General features: G+C 35.3%; 1 protein-coding gene across 2 annotated transcripts in view; it reads left to right on the top strand.

The window, feature by feature from the left end:
- The window catches only part of Epha3 (EPH receptor A3), a 288,656-nt gene extending 271,240 nt beyond the window's left edge, over positions 1-17,416 (top strand). For both annotated transcript variants that reach the window (XM_051191727.1, XM_051191726.1), the window contains exons 16-17: positions 11,437-11,592; positions 17,148-17,416. In XM_051191727.1, the coding sequence (XP_051047684.1) occupies positions 11,437-11,592; positions 17,148-17,253 (262 nt within the window). In that variant the 3' untranslated portion in view covers positions 17,254-17,416. The remainder of the gene's footprint in view (positions 1-11,436; positions 11,593-17,147) is intronic.
- The last annotated feature ends 886 nt before the right edge of the window (positions 17,417-18,302 follow it).

Genomic DNA, 18,302 nt, shown 5'->3' with positions numbered 1-18,302 from the left:
GCACAGTCTGATGATGCACACCTGTAAATCCAGCCTTTGAGAGGTGGAGGAAACCAAGGTCATTTTCAGACACATAATGAGAGCAAATCAGACTGAGTAACACTAGACTCTTTGAAAACAAGCAAACAAAACAACAACAACAAAAACACAAAGCAAACCAAAAGATCAAGCACAATGATATTGTATGATTAGGTGTGTGTGTGTGTGTGTGTGTGTGTGTGTGTGTGTTTGTGCAAACACGTGAGGCTCAATTTTGAGGTTTGATATAATTTTAATTAAATAATTGATGCAATATTTTAAGAAGTAAAGAGTATTCTTGAATCTACAATGAAGAAACTATTAAAATTTAAAATGCAAGCACTAATTACAGCCTTGAAGGAAATAGTGCCAAGGGGGAATATATGCACGTATGTACGCTCAACTTTTTTTTGAATATATTCAAGTTTTTAATGTAGTTTTGTAGATATGTATCGTAAAATGATTAGCATGATCAAACTAAGTAACACTTCATCAGTTTAGATGTTTAACTTTCAGATGAATTAGTTAACTTTACAATGAGACACGTTAAGCTCTTCCTAGGCCACCATCCTAATGCTTATAAACTATTTTCCACAATCATCATAATGCACATTGTCTCATAGCTTTTGTCTTATATTGCAAGCGTGTTTCTTTTTATTACAATCTTCCCTGATTCAGGGTAAACTCTTCCTTCTCTCTGTCTCTGTGTTGAACCAGTTTTAGATTCAACATGTGATTTTATACCATAGATTTTATTCACCTGTGGATTATTTCACTTAAAATAATGTCCTCAAGATTCATCCCCATTCTCATAAATAGTAAATTTATTGATACATAGTAATAATATAAGAACATGCATGAGACATCATGTTTTCCTCATTATTTATTGCTCGCATTTGTATTATTTTACCTCATGGCTGCTACAATAGGAAAGAAACTTTTGCAAGATAATTAATTTATTCATCTGGCTATCCACCCAGAATTGGAAGTACTAGATAATATTTTAACTTGACTTTTAATTTTTTGAGGAAATTCCATGTTATATGAATTTAGATAATCACCAACAACGTGACATTTTATTCACACTCTCCATAACTCTTAAAACCCATTATATTTTAAATTATATCCACCTTACCAGATGTGAGGTGATTTTTATAATGGTTTTTATTTGCATGTCACAATGGTAGGTAAATTGTTTACACATCAATTACAACTTTTCCTGGTACCTTTGTATAAGATATATGTATAAGTCCTTTGTCTATGCTTTATTAAGTCATTTGTTGGATGTTTGTTGTTAGAACATGAGCTTCTTATACACTGTTGATATTAACATATTATTATATTATGGTATGTAGAGATTTCCCTACTTTGTAGCTTCTATTTTAGTATTCTTGAATGATTTCCTTGTTGTGCAAAATTATTTAGTTTATTGTAATTATACTTATTTTCGTTTCACTTGTTGATTTTGCTTTGTCGGTCATATTCAAAAGTTATTTCCAAGACAAATATAATGGTGTTGCTTTAATCTATATTTTACAGTTCAGGTATTATGGTCCAGTCTTTAATCCACTTTGAATTGAGTATAGTGAGAATACATGATCAAGATTTGTAAAATTTTTTTAATGAAAGAAGGGAAATCAAAATCATGTTTTCAATGTCATTACATAAGAATGATGGTTTATTAGTTTCATACAACATTTAGCAGTTACTATAAGAAAATTTATTGATGTATCTTTAGATGAAATTTACCATAATTTATTCTGTCAATATTCATCTCTGTCCCAAACTTCACAAGGAGAGAGATAACACAGACTCTGTGAAAATCTACCTGACAGTTTGACAACTGGCTGGATTATAGACCTCTGCTAGCCAGAGCATATGGTCCTCATTTTACACCTTGAAGTCATTTCTTTTGATCTTTGCTCAGTAGTAACTGTAGCAGAGAAAAACTATTCTTCAAATCTCTTCATCTCATAAGAAGACATTTAAACATTCTATTGGATGAACTTATCAATATAAAGATAAATTATGCTATATGATCTAGGGGTATTTAACCTCCATTTTGTAGATGGAAATAGTCTCACATCATATTACAGAATGTCAGGATATACTAGAATCCAACATTTAGCAGACTTTCTAAATAGATTTATCTATTATATTACTTTTTGCTTCTACAATATTAACTACCTAAATAATTTACAAATATTCAGTCACAAACCATTCAGCTCTGGGGAAAAGATAGATATTTTTCTACAAAGTGCCATTGATTTTAATTCACTGAATATAAAACTAGGGAAACTCAATGTTTATTTATTGTTATAATGACAGTTATCTTGGGAGACCAATCCATACAGAGTCGTTGTCAACCATCTTCATTGTCACTTAAGGATTTCAATAATGTTTTCCTTAAGAAATAGAGTTTCTAATGTTTGACAGTGATTATAATATTTTATTAAACTGAGGGAAATAATTTCCTTCTTTCATTTTCAAACAGTTTTCTTAAAATATTCTTGATTTAAATGTTTAAAAATTGTTACTTCTTTTTGAGATTTTTTTTTGGAAGCAAAATAAAATTGACTGCCTCCTGCTCTTACCCACTTTGCTGTTTCTAGCTATTTTTACAGAAAGTGTCCATCTGACCTTCATGAGCAAGCTCCTCTCCTTATTTAAACCTACTGCCTCTGTCTCCTCTGTATATTTCTAAAATTTTCATGTCTATGTGATGTGATGTTTGTCATAGAAATATAACTTATAACATTATTTCTCACCTTTCATGATGACATGCATCGCCAGGGAAATTTACAAAGTATATCTGACTCTGAATCTTTAAGAAAGAACTCTAGAATCTGCTTATCTGTTAAAATGTGGGTGACTGCCTTTCCTTGGCAGGTGAATTTAAGAAACTGTAAACCTGTAAGGGCAGTTATTGTGGATAACTGCATCCCTATTTCTCTAACACTCCTAAAAACCAAAACTTCCCCAGAAGTGGTTTCAAGAAATATCCAATTTTTGTTCTGAAACGTACATCTTTCTCTGTTTTCCTATAAACCAGATTCTTTCCACTGTTTTTTGTAGGGAAGTTGAGGTGAATACACCAATGCCTATTCATTAGCCCAATGGGGTATAAGAGTAACACTTAGCATACCATCGTTGCAACATCTGTTCCTCTGAAGAGGATCACTGCACTGACTGCCTAATTAAGATATTCTTCTGTTTTTCCTGTTCTATCCATATGGCACTCAGATTGTCTTATTCAAACAAATATAACTTCAACCAATTTATAGTTAATTTGATATTCTCATTATAACACAGAAGAAATTATTGACTACTTTGAGGGTTCAAGAAGCCTTGCTTTCCTCAGTGACACTTGTCATTCATTCATTCATTCATTCATTCATTTCTGTGGGTGCTTATGATACACCTACCATCTATATAATAGAAACTATGTAGTCCCTGAAGAAGTAGGAAGCCAGATATAGTCCTGATCATATTGACAATTATGCTACAGAAGACATACAATATGGGGCAGGCATTACAGATTATAGTATGAAATAAATAGGTAGCTATGTGGAAATTACACCCCCTTAGAGCTATTATCTTCAGGGTAGTAATGACTTACCTGATTAAAGAGTCACCATCCCCCATCTCATCACATACACAAACAGACAATTCTAGGGATATAAATGAATTGAAGATATCTTAAGATATGAAGTGATTTTGAGATACTGGAAGATGAGTGGGAGGTGGGTAATATTACTAAAGAGCAGTGAAGAAAGGATGGTTTTGTCATAGCCTCAAGTTGCAAGCTAGAGCACTTAAGGTCATTGTAAAGACTTTGGGATTCCTTTTCAAGTGCATAAGGAATACATTAGGGGTTACATGATTTGATTTACATAGCTGCATTCTGGAGAGAAGGTGAACATGAGAAGAAGAGGTGGCGACTTTAAACTTCACAGTTGAGCACTCACTTTAGCAACACACCAGCCTCAGTGGCATTTCCAGTGTCTTCAATACATTGAGCATTTCAGAAAACAGAAGCACCTGCTTTCCCCATCCCAGATTTTCCTTTGCATCTTTTTTGTCCTTAAGGAGTCAGGTAATGCATCCTTTATTTATTACCAGCGTTTCAGGTAATGTAATTAAAATCAAATGCCATCATTCTTTTACAGAATGAAGCATGATAGTGAGCCTTCTCTTCATTTTGGACTTTCTGTGTGAATTCTGTAAAACTATCACTTCCTTTAAACTGGTTCGCAGCAGAATCGTTCTTATCTGTGTATGGTTGTGAGCATCACTTTCTCAGGGCCCATGACAAGACTAGACTGTAAGGTAGTGTGGTCAGTATGCCTCTGGAACCTACATTAGACATCACAAGGAGTAATGAGAAGGGGTGTTGTGTTAAACTTTATATTATATTCCTTTTCATGTAATTGATTTATTTCCTAAAAAGTAGAGTAAATGCAAAGACATATATGATCTCACAGTATAATGGTGATAGTACATCAGTATGAGGCTACACAATCTCAGTTAAAAAGCATCTTTCAGCTGGGCGTTGGTAGATGAAGCATTTAATACCAGCACTCCGGAGGCAGAGGCAGGCCAATCTCTGTGAGGTCGTGGCCAGCCTGAACTACAGAGCTAGTTACAGGACAGGCTCCAAAGCAATACGGAGAAACCCTGTCTCAAAAAACAAACAAGTAAACACAAAAGCATCTTTCATAAGACATTATGCTAAATCTCACAGTATACAGTAATTATAAAGGTAGCTTACATTTGAGTATGGGGGGAAAATGATGTCTCACAAAGTATGAAGCAAAATAAGAAATTATTCATGAGTCATTCATGGATGTGAGTTTAGTGTTGCAATTCCCTGGAAGTTGGATTAAGAAATTATTTTTGCATTGTATATAAAATTTCCATAAACAACTCAAAGTATTAAGATTTACAGGCTAGGAAACTCTGTAGAGAAAAGCAAACTGCAAAAATCATAATAGATGCATCAAAATTGCATGGCATAAAACAGTTCTTTTATAACATAATATTTAGAAAATAACCTAAGGATTATAAAAATCTTAAGAAATTATTTTGTATAATAATAAAGATAAATATCATTTGTAGGAAGGTATATTTCACCCATGTGAAAAAGGCATGCAATAATTTGGTGTCAGCCCTATGTAAAAATAACTAGAAGTGGATAAAGCAAAAATAAGGAAATAGGAAACAATCTGAATGTCTAACAAAGGCTTAAGCTGGAACACAGCACAAAAAATAGTTCTACCAAGTAAACACTACACAACATGGTGGCATTAGGAAGGTTGACAAGCACTGTGATTTTAGAGTGAGAAATCTGAAGTTACAGGAGGCCTATTGATATCTAGATGATTAAGAGGACAGAAAATATACAATGGTATCATTGAGGGATTTAAAAGAAAAACATATTTATAATATACATCTATGGAAAGAAAGTATTAAGCCTTCTCCTTTATTTTAAGATTCAGAGATATCTTTGTTAAGATGGAAATCCCATAGCAGACTTAATGACTACAAAAGGACAGATCCTGGGATCAGACTTGGTCCATCACATCCATCTCCATCTGGCTTTTCATACACAAGGTCTCATGTAGTTCTCAGCCTTCTAAACGCCATAACCCTTCAGCACTGTCCATCATGGTGTGATGATATCCCCCCACCCATGAAATTATTTTTGTTGCTACTTCATAACTGTAACTTTGCTACTGCCATGAACCATAATGTAAATATCTGATATGCAAGATATCTGATATGAGACCTTTATGAATGTGTCACTTAACAAGAGAAGGATTGCCACCCACAGGTTGAGAATCTCAGGGCTTGTGGAATATTTGCTGACTTATCTTACCATGCCTACGAGCTAATTTCCATTAATATTATAATTGACTCACGGAATCTAAATCCTTGACATAAGGAATTTTAAAAGGCATTAAAATTATTAGGTTGAAGTTGTGAACTAAAATTAACCAATTCTGTGGCATAAGAATTATTCTAATTAATGTATGTCTAATGAGGTCCTGAAGACCAAGCCATAAAGAGTTAATTGAAATCACTATAAAGATTGCCTTTCATAGCATTGCTCACTATGGAAGGGTCATGTCAATGAATTTACAGCACAAATAAGAGCAAGAACAAGCAATGCTCATCATTTCCCTGCTAATGGCCCCAAGCAAATGCTATTTTAAAACACTTCCTGCCTCTGAGTACAGAAAACAATATTTTTCAGAGTAGCTGGTATTGTGACAAATACTTTGTACTTCAAGATAAAACCTACAACCAAAAACCAAGTCTGCCTTATTCTTCAAATTACTTTGACCTCATGTTCTGAATTGAGAGGGTGATTTTGCCCTCTGACAAATATTATAAAGAGCATTTTACAGGGCAACAAATATACCAGGTACACAGGCAATTGCTTCTATATATTAAGATTCTTATCAAAATAACTAATTATTCGATAGGGAGTGAGTAAAGTCGACAAGGGGCTAGAACTGCTTAAGTTTCTCTTAAGAGATAAAGACAGTTAAAACAATACAATGCTCTTCCATTTTTCAATGTTGCATTTGCATAGTAATTTTTCATTGGGAGACAAAGAAATATTTATTCTCCATATAATTTTGAATATGTATGCCTATTTAATGGAAAGTTTGAATATTTAATAGTATCTGGAATTTTGATTTAGCGATAAAGATATCAAGGTTAGTATTGATCCACATTCAAGTGAATTGAAAGTTGAATATTCCTCCTCAAATAAAGTAAAAAGGCATCAAATTGAAACTTACAAAGTAAATTACAAAAGGAACTGAAAATGATAAATGAAAATTTTATAAATATTTTGGCTTTAAGAAGTGATTTAACATTCCTTGAAAATGTTCCCCAGTAAATTAAATAAAATTTAAATATTCTACAGCATTAATCTCTAATATTAGTGATCTCTCTAGATGTTTAATCTTGGTGCATGGATATTGAATCATTTGTAAAGAACAAACCAGAAACTTATGACTCTATCCTAATGAATCTAGGACATTATTGAAAGAATCTGATTATCAGGAGATATTCTTGGACTTGGCAGTAGGTAGCTGACATTTGTTCCCCACAACCTAGTGCTAATTGGTATGTAAGCTCTGGCAGCTAAAATAGGAGGTGATGGGAAGAAAAATGTGTGTACCTCTTTAATGCAAGACTATGAAAGCCCATAAAAGAATAATTCACAAACCCAAATACAAGGAGGGAGCAAGCAGGGGAGGAAAGTTATTTTTTGCTTCCCCTGAGCAAACATGTAATTTCCATGATTTCTTTTTAATGACTGCGGTCTGTGGCCAGTAGGCACTGATTTATGAAAAGCTGTAAAAGATCAGGTGGAACTCTGTAGGACATCGTTTACAGCTGCTTGGATTGAAACCTATCTAATTTGTCTAGTAAAAGTGTGAGCTCACAGTGCACATCACCCTGCCTATAAATTTCCCCTTCAGACCCCAAGTCTGGGGCTGGGTCTAAAAAAACCCTGCTGCCTGCAGCTGCTCCGAGAGCTGGATTCCCTTGGTGCGCATGAAGAGACATCACAGGCTCTTCACAGTGAGAGACAAATTCCTATCCATTGATAAACTCTCCAGATGTCCTCTCAGAGGAGGAAAGGAACCAATTTTTATTTGAAATCCCTAGAGAAATCCTGGAAGTGGAAAAATGATACTTTTCGGGACTGGTTATTCTGAGGTCACTGGCATTAAAATTAGGTTCTTTTTTTTTGGGGGGGTGTACTTTGATCCAAGCCATAACCAGAAAAACTCAGCTGGGGGTCATTCTAATCCCTAATCCACACGTCCTGTTCTGTTTCAATTTGTTTATACTAATTTTCTCCAACTTCTTGTTGAGTCTGTCCAAAGTGTTGAGTTTAGAAATACAAACCGTCTTGAGCTGAAAAGAAAATGTTTCCCATTTTGCTATTAGGCACACTTCATAAATATCCTGAATAAATGCCCTGGGGTTTGATTCTTTGTACCCACAAGCCCATAAATAAAAAAGTATTGCTATTCATGGGACAAAGAGACATCACGGGTTCTGGGCTACCGGAGACATAGAAATTGGTCTCTGTGTGTGTTCATCCTAGGGTACTTTTATGTATATCTCTCATCCAAGGTACTTTTGTATCTCATTGTCTTGTATCTTGGCCTCACTTCATTTTTCTTAAAAACTTTCTCATACTTTTTGTTTTGCTTTTGTGTGCATTTTATGTATAGCAAGAATGATTTGTCCAAAAAAATCCATTGTTCAGTTATATTTTCTATAGATGATACAAATAGAGACAGACAGAAATGTAACATTGCCCTCTTTTCCTTAAATTAGTTTTAAATTTGAAACTTGTAATAGAATTATTTTAACATATTTATATAACTGTATATAAATTTAGAGTTCTCAATGAGCCTTAGTAATAGTACCTAGGGCTGGGACAGACTCTGAAATTCTCCTTCCTTAAAAATGCAAGTTCTGGGTCAGTAAGATGGCTTAACAGGTAAAGAGGCTGGCTGCCAGGATGGATGAACTGAGTTAGTGGACAGAGACAGCCTATCCTACCATGTTGTCCTCTGACATCCTTATGTACACTGTGGAAAACATCTATAACACATTGATCTGTCTCTCTCTCTCTCACACACACACACACACCACACACACACACACACACACACACACACACACACACGCGCGCGCGCGCACCCACACATGCATGCATGCACATACACGGGGGTAATAAATAAGTTAAAATTTAAATATCCTCAACTGTATACTTTATGTATCTTTTGTATGTTAAGGAATGATGGGGACAATTGATGGTCATAAAGGAGTCCCAATTAAAAGTACATTTGTAATGCAGAGTTTGCACATTCATGAATTCCCCTCAGAGCTGTTTTCTTAGTTACAATAGGAACATTTCCCCGCATGTACTACTTGATAAGCAGTTATTGCTTTCACATCTGAGAGGGAGTACAGCTCTAGAGCATCTGAATGCCTTCAGTTACCTAATAAGATTGACTATAATTAACCCCAGCTAAATGTATTTCAAAAGTAAGGGAGTAATGCATACTGATTATTCTTCACTTACCTTGGAATCCTCTGGATCCCAACTTGAGTTCCCATATTTATAAACATTGAATTTTAACACTCCACATTATATATTTAGTTTAGGAATGGAACATATTTTAAGAGGATAAAAATAAAAGCATTTTAAATCCAGTGATGATGGATCCTTCATGCTACAGATTGAATCTAGGAAGCTAATAACATGCTCTAACCTGAACTACACATTTGGTCTTAGGTATTTTAAAACACATTAAAATGTCTTCAGAGATTAATAAAGACTAAATCCAATGCCAACTTCAGAAAAGACAAAAGATTTTTGAACAATCATTCTGATGAGGTAAAACAATCAGAATGCATATTCACAATTATAAAAATTAGACTATGGTAGATGAAGTTTTAACATGAACAACATATTCTGTTTAATAACGAGAACAATAATGATATTAGGTAGAATAGCACATCCATTTACAAGAGTTGCCTGTGACCTCATAATGAGGTTGTAAAAGTTATTGACTGTTCTAATGAGGCCTCTAATAATAGCCACTTTACAGGGCTGTTGCACCGTCATATACATAGTACTACACACGACTAAACACACAGCAATTAACAATGTCACACCAATGCAAGCATTGTATAAAACTCAGAATTTACTAAAATGTTTTCTTGAAGTGTTAAAACGGTAAGCCTAACTCAACGAGCATTCGACCTATGTCAGAATAATAGCAAACCTCTGCAATTATGATGCAGCATTGCTCTAAACCCAGCAGCAGAACATTTGTATCACATCTATCACATACATCCCATTTTACAGACAAGGAAAACAGTAAACCCTCCAGGCTTCATAGATAGTATTTGTTAGGCACTGAATTCCTCCCAGGTCCTTCACAGCACATATGGATCAGAGGTCACATCCTTCAAACAAGATGCATTAAGATGAAACAAAGGAAATCCAATTTCAATGACTTTTCAGCCCAGTGGTATAGTATAGCAGTGCAGAGCATACACTGCAGTATAAGTTGTGTCTAAATCCCTGTTCTGTCTCTTTTGCCTGAGGAAACCAAGATTGTAACTTAATTTGTATTAGTGTTGGCTTCTTCATCTATTACAAAACATATACCATCTGTACCTAACTGATGTTGTAAAGGTTAACTCCAAGTCTGTGTAATGTGTTTAGCATAGGGTCTGGAACAGTATAAGTGCTCATAAATTTATAAATTTAACCCACAAACAAGGCCTTTGTAACCACTTTGTGTTTAAGCTACCTCATAAAATAACAACAAAGGTGTCAATAAATTCTCCATTTCTTATGAGTGAAAGGATAGTTAAAACAAAAGGAGGGGAGGTATTAAGAACTAAGAGAGATGAAATTCAAACCAAAGTAAAGCACTCTACCTCACGTAAGTTTACTCATTGCTTGTTTCTTTACATTCTTTGAGAAGAGAAACACAGTGTTCATAATTCCCTTGATTTCAGTTTTGGACTTTTTCTTTAACAAATCTGATTTAGCTTCCTGGATGTGCAAATTGGACCATGACTCCATAAATCAATCCTAAGCTAGTTCTAATGAATGCTGACTAATGATGTCAATATATTACAATCTATCTCTATATCTGTATGTCTCTGAATATATGCATACACAAATAAACACACACACAAACACACACACGTATGTATGGGTGTATGTGCAAGTGCAATATCAATTTGGTGCTGTTCAGTAAGGAATATTGTCATGTATTATTATTATTGACCTGCCATTCTCTAATCTTTTTATAATTTTTACTTTTAAACAGCATTTGGTAGTATTATCAAAATCTGTGCTGACTTCATGTCTTGCTGTAAATGTACCTTATATTTCAAATTCTTCTTTACCCACCAAAGTTGTACAATCTCTAGCTACAACCATCCCTTTGTGAAGGATAACATTAAAACAGAGCCCATTAAGAGGCAAATAGAAAAGTATCTCCTGTGTCATGTCTACTCCAACTATTTCTAAAGTATACTGTTTTGTTAATGAAGTAAAATGTCAAATACAAAAAGGTATGTGTGGTATGTTTATATATTTTGCTGGCAAAGTTTTGATGATTGTAAAGGCTGTGAAGGGCAGAGAAGGGGGCACTTAGTCAAGATGATGATTACCATCTCCTTCCAAGGCGCCAGCTTGAACAGATGAAGACTTCATGGCAGATCAATTCCTCAAATAACAGGAACACCGCATGCAGTCTGGAAGTTCCTGCTGCTGCTGATGTCAAATTTTGACTCTTGGCTACTTTATTCACTCCTGATCTATCTCTTTTGGATGTTTTTCTTTTCTTGTAGGCCATCAAACCTTCTTCTGGACCAAAGCAATGTTGACATCACTACCTTCCACACAACAGGTGATTGGCTTAATGGAGTCCGGACAGCCCATTGTAAGGAAATCTTCACAGGGGTGGAGTATAGCTCCTGTGACACTATCGCCAAGATCTCCACAGAGTAAGTGGCATAATGTCAAGAAAACAGGATTGGAAACTTCCTCCTGACAATATGTATTTTGTATTAATGGATTACAAATACCTGATTATCTGTGTAAGAGTGATGGATTATAATATTTGCTTTACTTCTGAAAGTAACATCCACTGTCGCACCAGAACAGAGCCCTGGAGTCCTTTGCACACACCTATATTTATGTATATTGAGGTAGCTTTCTTTTCGTGAAAATCTTCAGGATAGAGTCTTTCCATAGAGCAGGATGTGCTGGTAGATAAATAATCCCAAACCCCTAATATAAAACATTACCAGGTACAGTAGGTATTCCTGCGTATGTGACTTCCTGTGACTTTTCTATGAAAGTTTTATATCTGTGTATATGGGAAACTTAGTAGTGAAATGAAAGATCTACAAGAGAGAAATTCAAAAGCAGTTCACATAACTACTAAATGTCTTCTATCGTCATGTGTTAATTAAATGTTAATTCCCTAAAGAAAAGCATGCAGAAGAGTGACGTTCACAATAGGCTTTAAACAGGACATGTTTGCTTTCCTTAAAAGATGGGTAGTTGAAGAGGATATAATATTTATGGTGGTTGTTACTCTTAACATATTTTTCTATGACAAATATCAATAGTAATCAAATATCCCATAGTATGGTTTTTCGGGGTCACTCTGAAAGGAATCTTCTGATTTGGGAAGCTCTGACTAAAGGAGAAAGGGTTTTGTAGAGTTTCAATTGAAGGCTGGATGCATAGCTCAGTTGGTTGAGTGATTGACTACCATGAATGAGAACCTGGGTGTAGAGGTGCACACCTGTAACACCTGCACTTGCAAATGAGACAGGATCAGAAGTTCAAGATCATCCCAGTTTGTATAAAGGGTTTGAGACAAGTCTGGCTTACATGAAATCCTGCCCCCGCTCCCAAGTAAGAAACAGACAAGTGATCCCAAATGAAAATAATCATTTTTTTATCTTACCTTCAGGGTATGATGACCAGAAACTGGGAAGTCAAATAGTTGGTCATGTTCTTTATCTCTTTGTAAATGAGGTCCAATTATCTCACTTGCTGATGTGATGGTATCCTTTTCACATCTTCTAAACCATATTTGTGTTTCTCTAGCAACACATGTGCATGCACACACACACACACACACACACACACACATTCTTCAACTCGGCCATTCTATCATACACCTAAGCATGAAGCCGCTCTCTTAACTAAGTCACTAGGAATGATTCATTTCTGTAAGGACATTAGAATCTCAGAAGCCAACTGCTTGCCATTACTTATCTTTTATGTTCAAAAGAAATAGAGTGAGATAGCATTCACTTGGTTCTAGAGGCATTCTTCCAAATGTAAAATGTGGGACTACCTTAAGGAAAGATGTTTGTGTTGGGCAAATACACTCCAAACTGGCCAAAATTCTGTGTCAGAGTCTCCCTTCAATCTTCACCTTGTTGAATGTAGCTGTTTACCATTTCAAGTTCATTTAAGTGTCACCCTCTTCAACTATGTTATTTAAAAGCTACTTCATGTATGTAAAGACTTTGAATGTTGCCCTGACAGTCACTTCAACAATGTCATTGTAGGGAGCCACATATTGGATCCCCTAAAGAGGAGCACACAGTGCAATTAATACATGCATAAGTACACAACAAACAATTTTTGAAGATTATGTTCTAATCAGAGACATTTAAGATCACAGAACTTGTAAGAAATGTTTAATGATATTGGGTAGGATAACTTGTTCTCAGGAAGTAATCTTATTTCAGTCCATCTAAACTACACCGACAGTCCTGTTTAAAGTGGAAGGTGATGTTTACTGAGTGGATTTCTTATCCAATCAAGAGTACGCTAAGCTTCCGTGATGGTTGTTTTGATCAGCCACAGTTACAGGATATATTCATGCATTCAAACTATTTTTTTCCTTTGAACATTTTTATACATTCTTATTTTAGTAACATAAACATTTAGGGTTATGATATACAAGACACCTGCTTTAGAACACAGAAACATGACAAAGAATAACCACATAGTTGAATATTTCCACCCAGTTGTCACATTTTCAAAGGCAAAATTATGCAAATGTTTATTCCCCACAATGCATAATGAAATATTGCATAGAAATATAGGAAGCAGGACACTCTTCTTAAGATTAACTGCTGGTTAATAATGTAAATGCAGTCTGGCTTGAGGAGCTATGAATGGATTAAAAAGTCATTTGTTCAAAACAGTTGAACAGAGTCATCTTTTAATTAAAAATTAGTAATTTATTCGTGTCAGCATTACAGTAGTGAGTAATAAACTATTTGGCTGGTGCAAAATTCCCTTTCTTAATTATTTGCATTTGAATAATTGGTAAACATGCAATTAGGAAGAAAGCTCACTTTTTCTGAGTGTCTCCATTCCATTTAATTGGAGGCTTGTTTACATTTCAGAGGGTTAGTCCATGACCATCATGGCAGGGGATATCACCAGACATGATGCTGGTACAGTAGCAGCTGTGGCCTTACATGTGATCCAAAAGTTGAAGTCACATACACACACCCACACACACACACACAGAGAGAGAGAGAGAGAGAGAGAGAGAGAGAGAGAGAGAGAGAAAGAGAGAGAGATACAGAGACAGAGAGAAGAGAGAGAGAAAAGAGAAGAGAAAGCTAACAGGAATGGTCTGTGCTTTTAAAATCTCACAGTTTATCCCCATTGGCACACCTCCTCAACAATGCCACACATCCTAGTCCTTCTCAAACTGTCCCACCAAGTGGAATCAAATATATGAGGCTATTGGGGGCATTCTCTTTCAATCCCCACAGATAGTTTTAGGTTTTTTAGGAACAATGTTGGATCTGTATTTATTGCCATAATAATGTTTGCCATATCCTGTACCTTATGCATGTCTCTGGCTATATGATTACTGAATTAAAATAAACAGGAGAAAAATTGAGAAAAGAAAAAGAAAGAAAACCCTTACTTGGTTGGAGAACTGGATCTGTCCATTTAGTAATGTCACTCAAGACTAACCCAAGACCTGAGTTCAAATCCCAGCATTCACATAAAAGCAAAGCCCAGTGACACATGCATATACATGCACATATACATACACAGCCAGGCACACTGTCTTTAATTCCCTGATGACCAGGGTAAACAGAATCAGGTAACATTTCACATCCAATACTATAAGACCCCTAACTAGAGATTTTAAGTTTCCTTTTGCCCTCAGGTTCCTATCTTTTGAACTTAATTGCCTCAACTTCTACATTCTTTGTGCCACACAGGCTCAATTCAGAAATGATCCACTTGACCAAATAACCCCAGAAATTCTCCTAGAATAGTCAGACACCTGGATGGGATATTGAATTTCTTTCTTTTTTCCAGCTCGGTTGACCAAGTCCCATGAAAAGGTCAGGAGCATTTCCCTTGCAAATAAATATTAATTATTTCAGTAAATTTAGGAATTTTCATTAAAATGACAGCTACTAGAATCCCCAAATTTCACATGAAGGCAATAAAATACTTTTAGTGGACATTGTTAAAATATTATTTTACAGCATAGAGTAGATTTAGAGAGGTCCTGTACAGAAAGAAGTAGAGCATAGAGGAGGACAGAGTGATGGGAATTGTGGGGACAGGAGAGGATTAAACTTGGGTAATGAACACCAAACAGTCACTGATAAAGGTCATTACTGTACATCTTCCAATGCCATGTCCTAAGTGCTACCACCCATCCCTTTGCATATGAGTTAGAGATAACACAGCAGCCACTGTTCCTGACCTGGAGCTGCTCTTTATTCTTGACTTTTAACAGATAGGACAATCCAAATAACCTGCACACACAAGGCATGCTATTGAGACTGCAGTAGCTGCTAGACAGACTCTGGACATGTTGGAGTGGTTCAGAGAAGGCAAAGAAGTTAAGAAATTAGAGGATTCATTTAAAATGAGAAAAGAGACAGACTACCTGAAAGGAATCATTTATTTATGTTCTCCAAAATCAAATGCAATCCTCTGCATTGAACATAAACATATACAGATCTACTATTGGCTTATATCACTTTAGGAATGTGTTTGAGGATGGCATCTATAGAGAAATAATGAGGGATACCCCAAGTTATTTTTTCTTTAAAATAAAATGCTTTTATTGAAATATTTATTTTAATTATTAATTCTGAGCTTAAAATACTTTGCATTTAATATAGACATACATTTGTCCATTTACCTTTCAGTGTATAAAGATAAAAGCCAAGGAAACATCAATTTCAATTACAGACCAGTGTTGTGGGTAATGAATTTAGAAACTGATGTATCGCGGTTTAATAAGGATCAGGATAAACAAATAGGCCGAATAGATGTTTATTCAGGGAGAAATAACTTCCAACATAGACAGATGAACACCAGCAAGTTCCACCGGATGCTCTTCTTTCCACATCTGGCCAGACCTAGTTCCGCAGATCACTTTTGGCCCTGGCTCCACCCCCCAATGGGCTAGGTCAGTTCCACAGAAGGAGACAAAGTGAATATCCACCACACTGATGAGGGTCAAATCGTGCTGCTCTGGATTTGGAATTGCCTGAAGCATTCGGTTGATAAAGAGTCCCCATCACTTCAATTTCTGCCTTGGCATAGCTATTAGTGTAGCTTTGTGGGCCCAGAAAGGGTGTTTCAAGAGACGAAGTAGAAGCTTTCTATGTCTTAAGACCTGATTCTAAGAAACAATACAATATTGACTTGGATTTTAACTACCAACACTGAAAATAGTCCCCAAAGCGGTCCTGATTCAAGATAATAGGAAAGGAATTTTAAATATTATCTATTGTTAATTGGGATGATAAATAAAAGTTTAGTTGTTTTGCCAACACATATTAACACAAAGTTGTCAGCTTTAATAGCAAGTATATTCTTTCTAATTTTGGAGGAAAGAGTCTGAACTCGTGGCATTAGTAAACTCACTCAGGAGTCTCTATTAAATATCCTCTTGCTGATTCCAGCTTCTGGTGAATCAAGAGATTTGAGTGACAGTAGAACTCACACCCTGCCTCCAATTGTATGTTTTCTTGTTCTCCATGTCACTCTGTATGCTTCCTGTCACTTATAAAGAAACACACACACTGAATTTAGTATCCTCCATTATCTAGTACTCTCTTTCCTTAATCCCTGCCTGAATTACATCTCCAAAAATTCCTAATTTTGCACAAAGACATATTGTGAAGTTGTGGGTGACATAAGACTTGAGAAGCACATTTAATCCACTACACCACCTATATTACTACACAAGATAGGGATAGAATGGCTCTAATATAGCAACATATCAATGATTAAAAAATTTTTGAAAACCAGGTACTAAGCATGGGGAATGTATAATTGTATCCATTTGGTATTGAGGGGGGTAGGGGAGGAGGGGAGAGAGAGGGAACTGGGATTGAAATGTAAAATAAGCTTGTTTCAAATTTAAATAAATAAATTTTTTAAAAAAGAAAAAGAGAAACTTAAAGGTATCCTATTTCTCCACTCCAGAAATCCATGATTCTCATCAGTTACTTTTTGATGTCTTTTACAGTGATGTGAAAAAGGTTGGTGTTACTGTGGTTGGGCCACAGAAGAAGATCATTAGCAGCATTAAAGCTCTAGACACACAATCTAAGAATGGTCCAGTTCCAGTGTGACTACAAGAAGGATGTGAGAAATAGGGAAGATGCAGCATCATCCTGAGACAGACAGGAATGAAGGAGACACTCATGAAAGCTCCAAGTCTAACAAGACACTCAGTTATAAGTCCACATGCCTTAAAATGGAATTGAAAAAATCTCTTTATTTTCCCCTATCATTTTGCAGATGGGTGGGTGGGTGTGTTTTGTTTTGTAATATTTTTAATGTTAATTGATGGGGTCAATTAAAATTCTTCAGCTCAAAAAGGAAGAACTAGTGTAGAGCCATTGATCATAAACTATCTTAAAAGTCAACCAAGTTAACTAGTAAAATGGACCTGACGGCTTTGTTATGGATGGCCACAGAAGAAAAAGACTTGTGATATTTTTATACACAGAAATCTGTAACAGGTATTTTGTTTCTTTAAGAGAAAACAAAATAGAGGCATTTATACCTCAATCTATCTGGCCATATTTACTACCTTATCATTTTAGTATTCTCTTTTATCTGTTTGTTGCATATAGAAATGAAGTTTGTAGTTGTTTTAAATATTACACATTTTTAATTGTTACCTTCCTTAAGCATATCATGTAAAACATGTCTTAATTTTGGGGGGAAAGTGCATATTTATTTTCCTTTTGGATGGTCTTTATTGTTTTATATTTATACCTTGATGGTTTAATTTGGATTTTGTTACAGCCAAGTGCCAAATGCTATCTCAAATTGTCAGCAGTAAGAAACATATTTAACTAGACCCAGAGAAAGATGTGTACCAACTGTTGAACAATTCACGTATATGTACCAACAAAATGAAATTCCTTCCATGTTCATACAGTAACCAAATCACTCATGACTTGAATTATTCCATTAATTTTTGTCTCTTCATTTATCAGCAACTGTATGCTCCCAATTCAATGTAATATATTGGTTAATATGTAATCGATTTTTAACCAGATGTCATACCTTTCCTGCTCTGGTGCTTAGAGGACATCAATTTTCTTCCATTCATGAAGGAAGCTTGTTAAAGCTCCTTAGATTTGCAACACTGGAAAGATCAAGATGAAGT

The sequence above is a fragment of the Phodopus roborovskii genome, unplaced genomic scaffold (assembly GCF_943737965.1).
Source record: "Phodopus roborovskii unplaced genomic scaffold, PHOROB, whole genome shotgun sequence".
NCBI lineage: Eukaryota > Metazoa > Chordata > Mammalia > Rodentia > Cricetidae > Phodopus > Phodopus roborovskii.
Note: the sequence above shows the minus strand (reverse complement) of the source record. Positions and strands in the feature narration are given on the sequence as shown.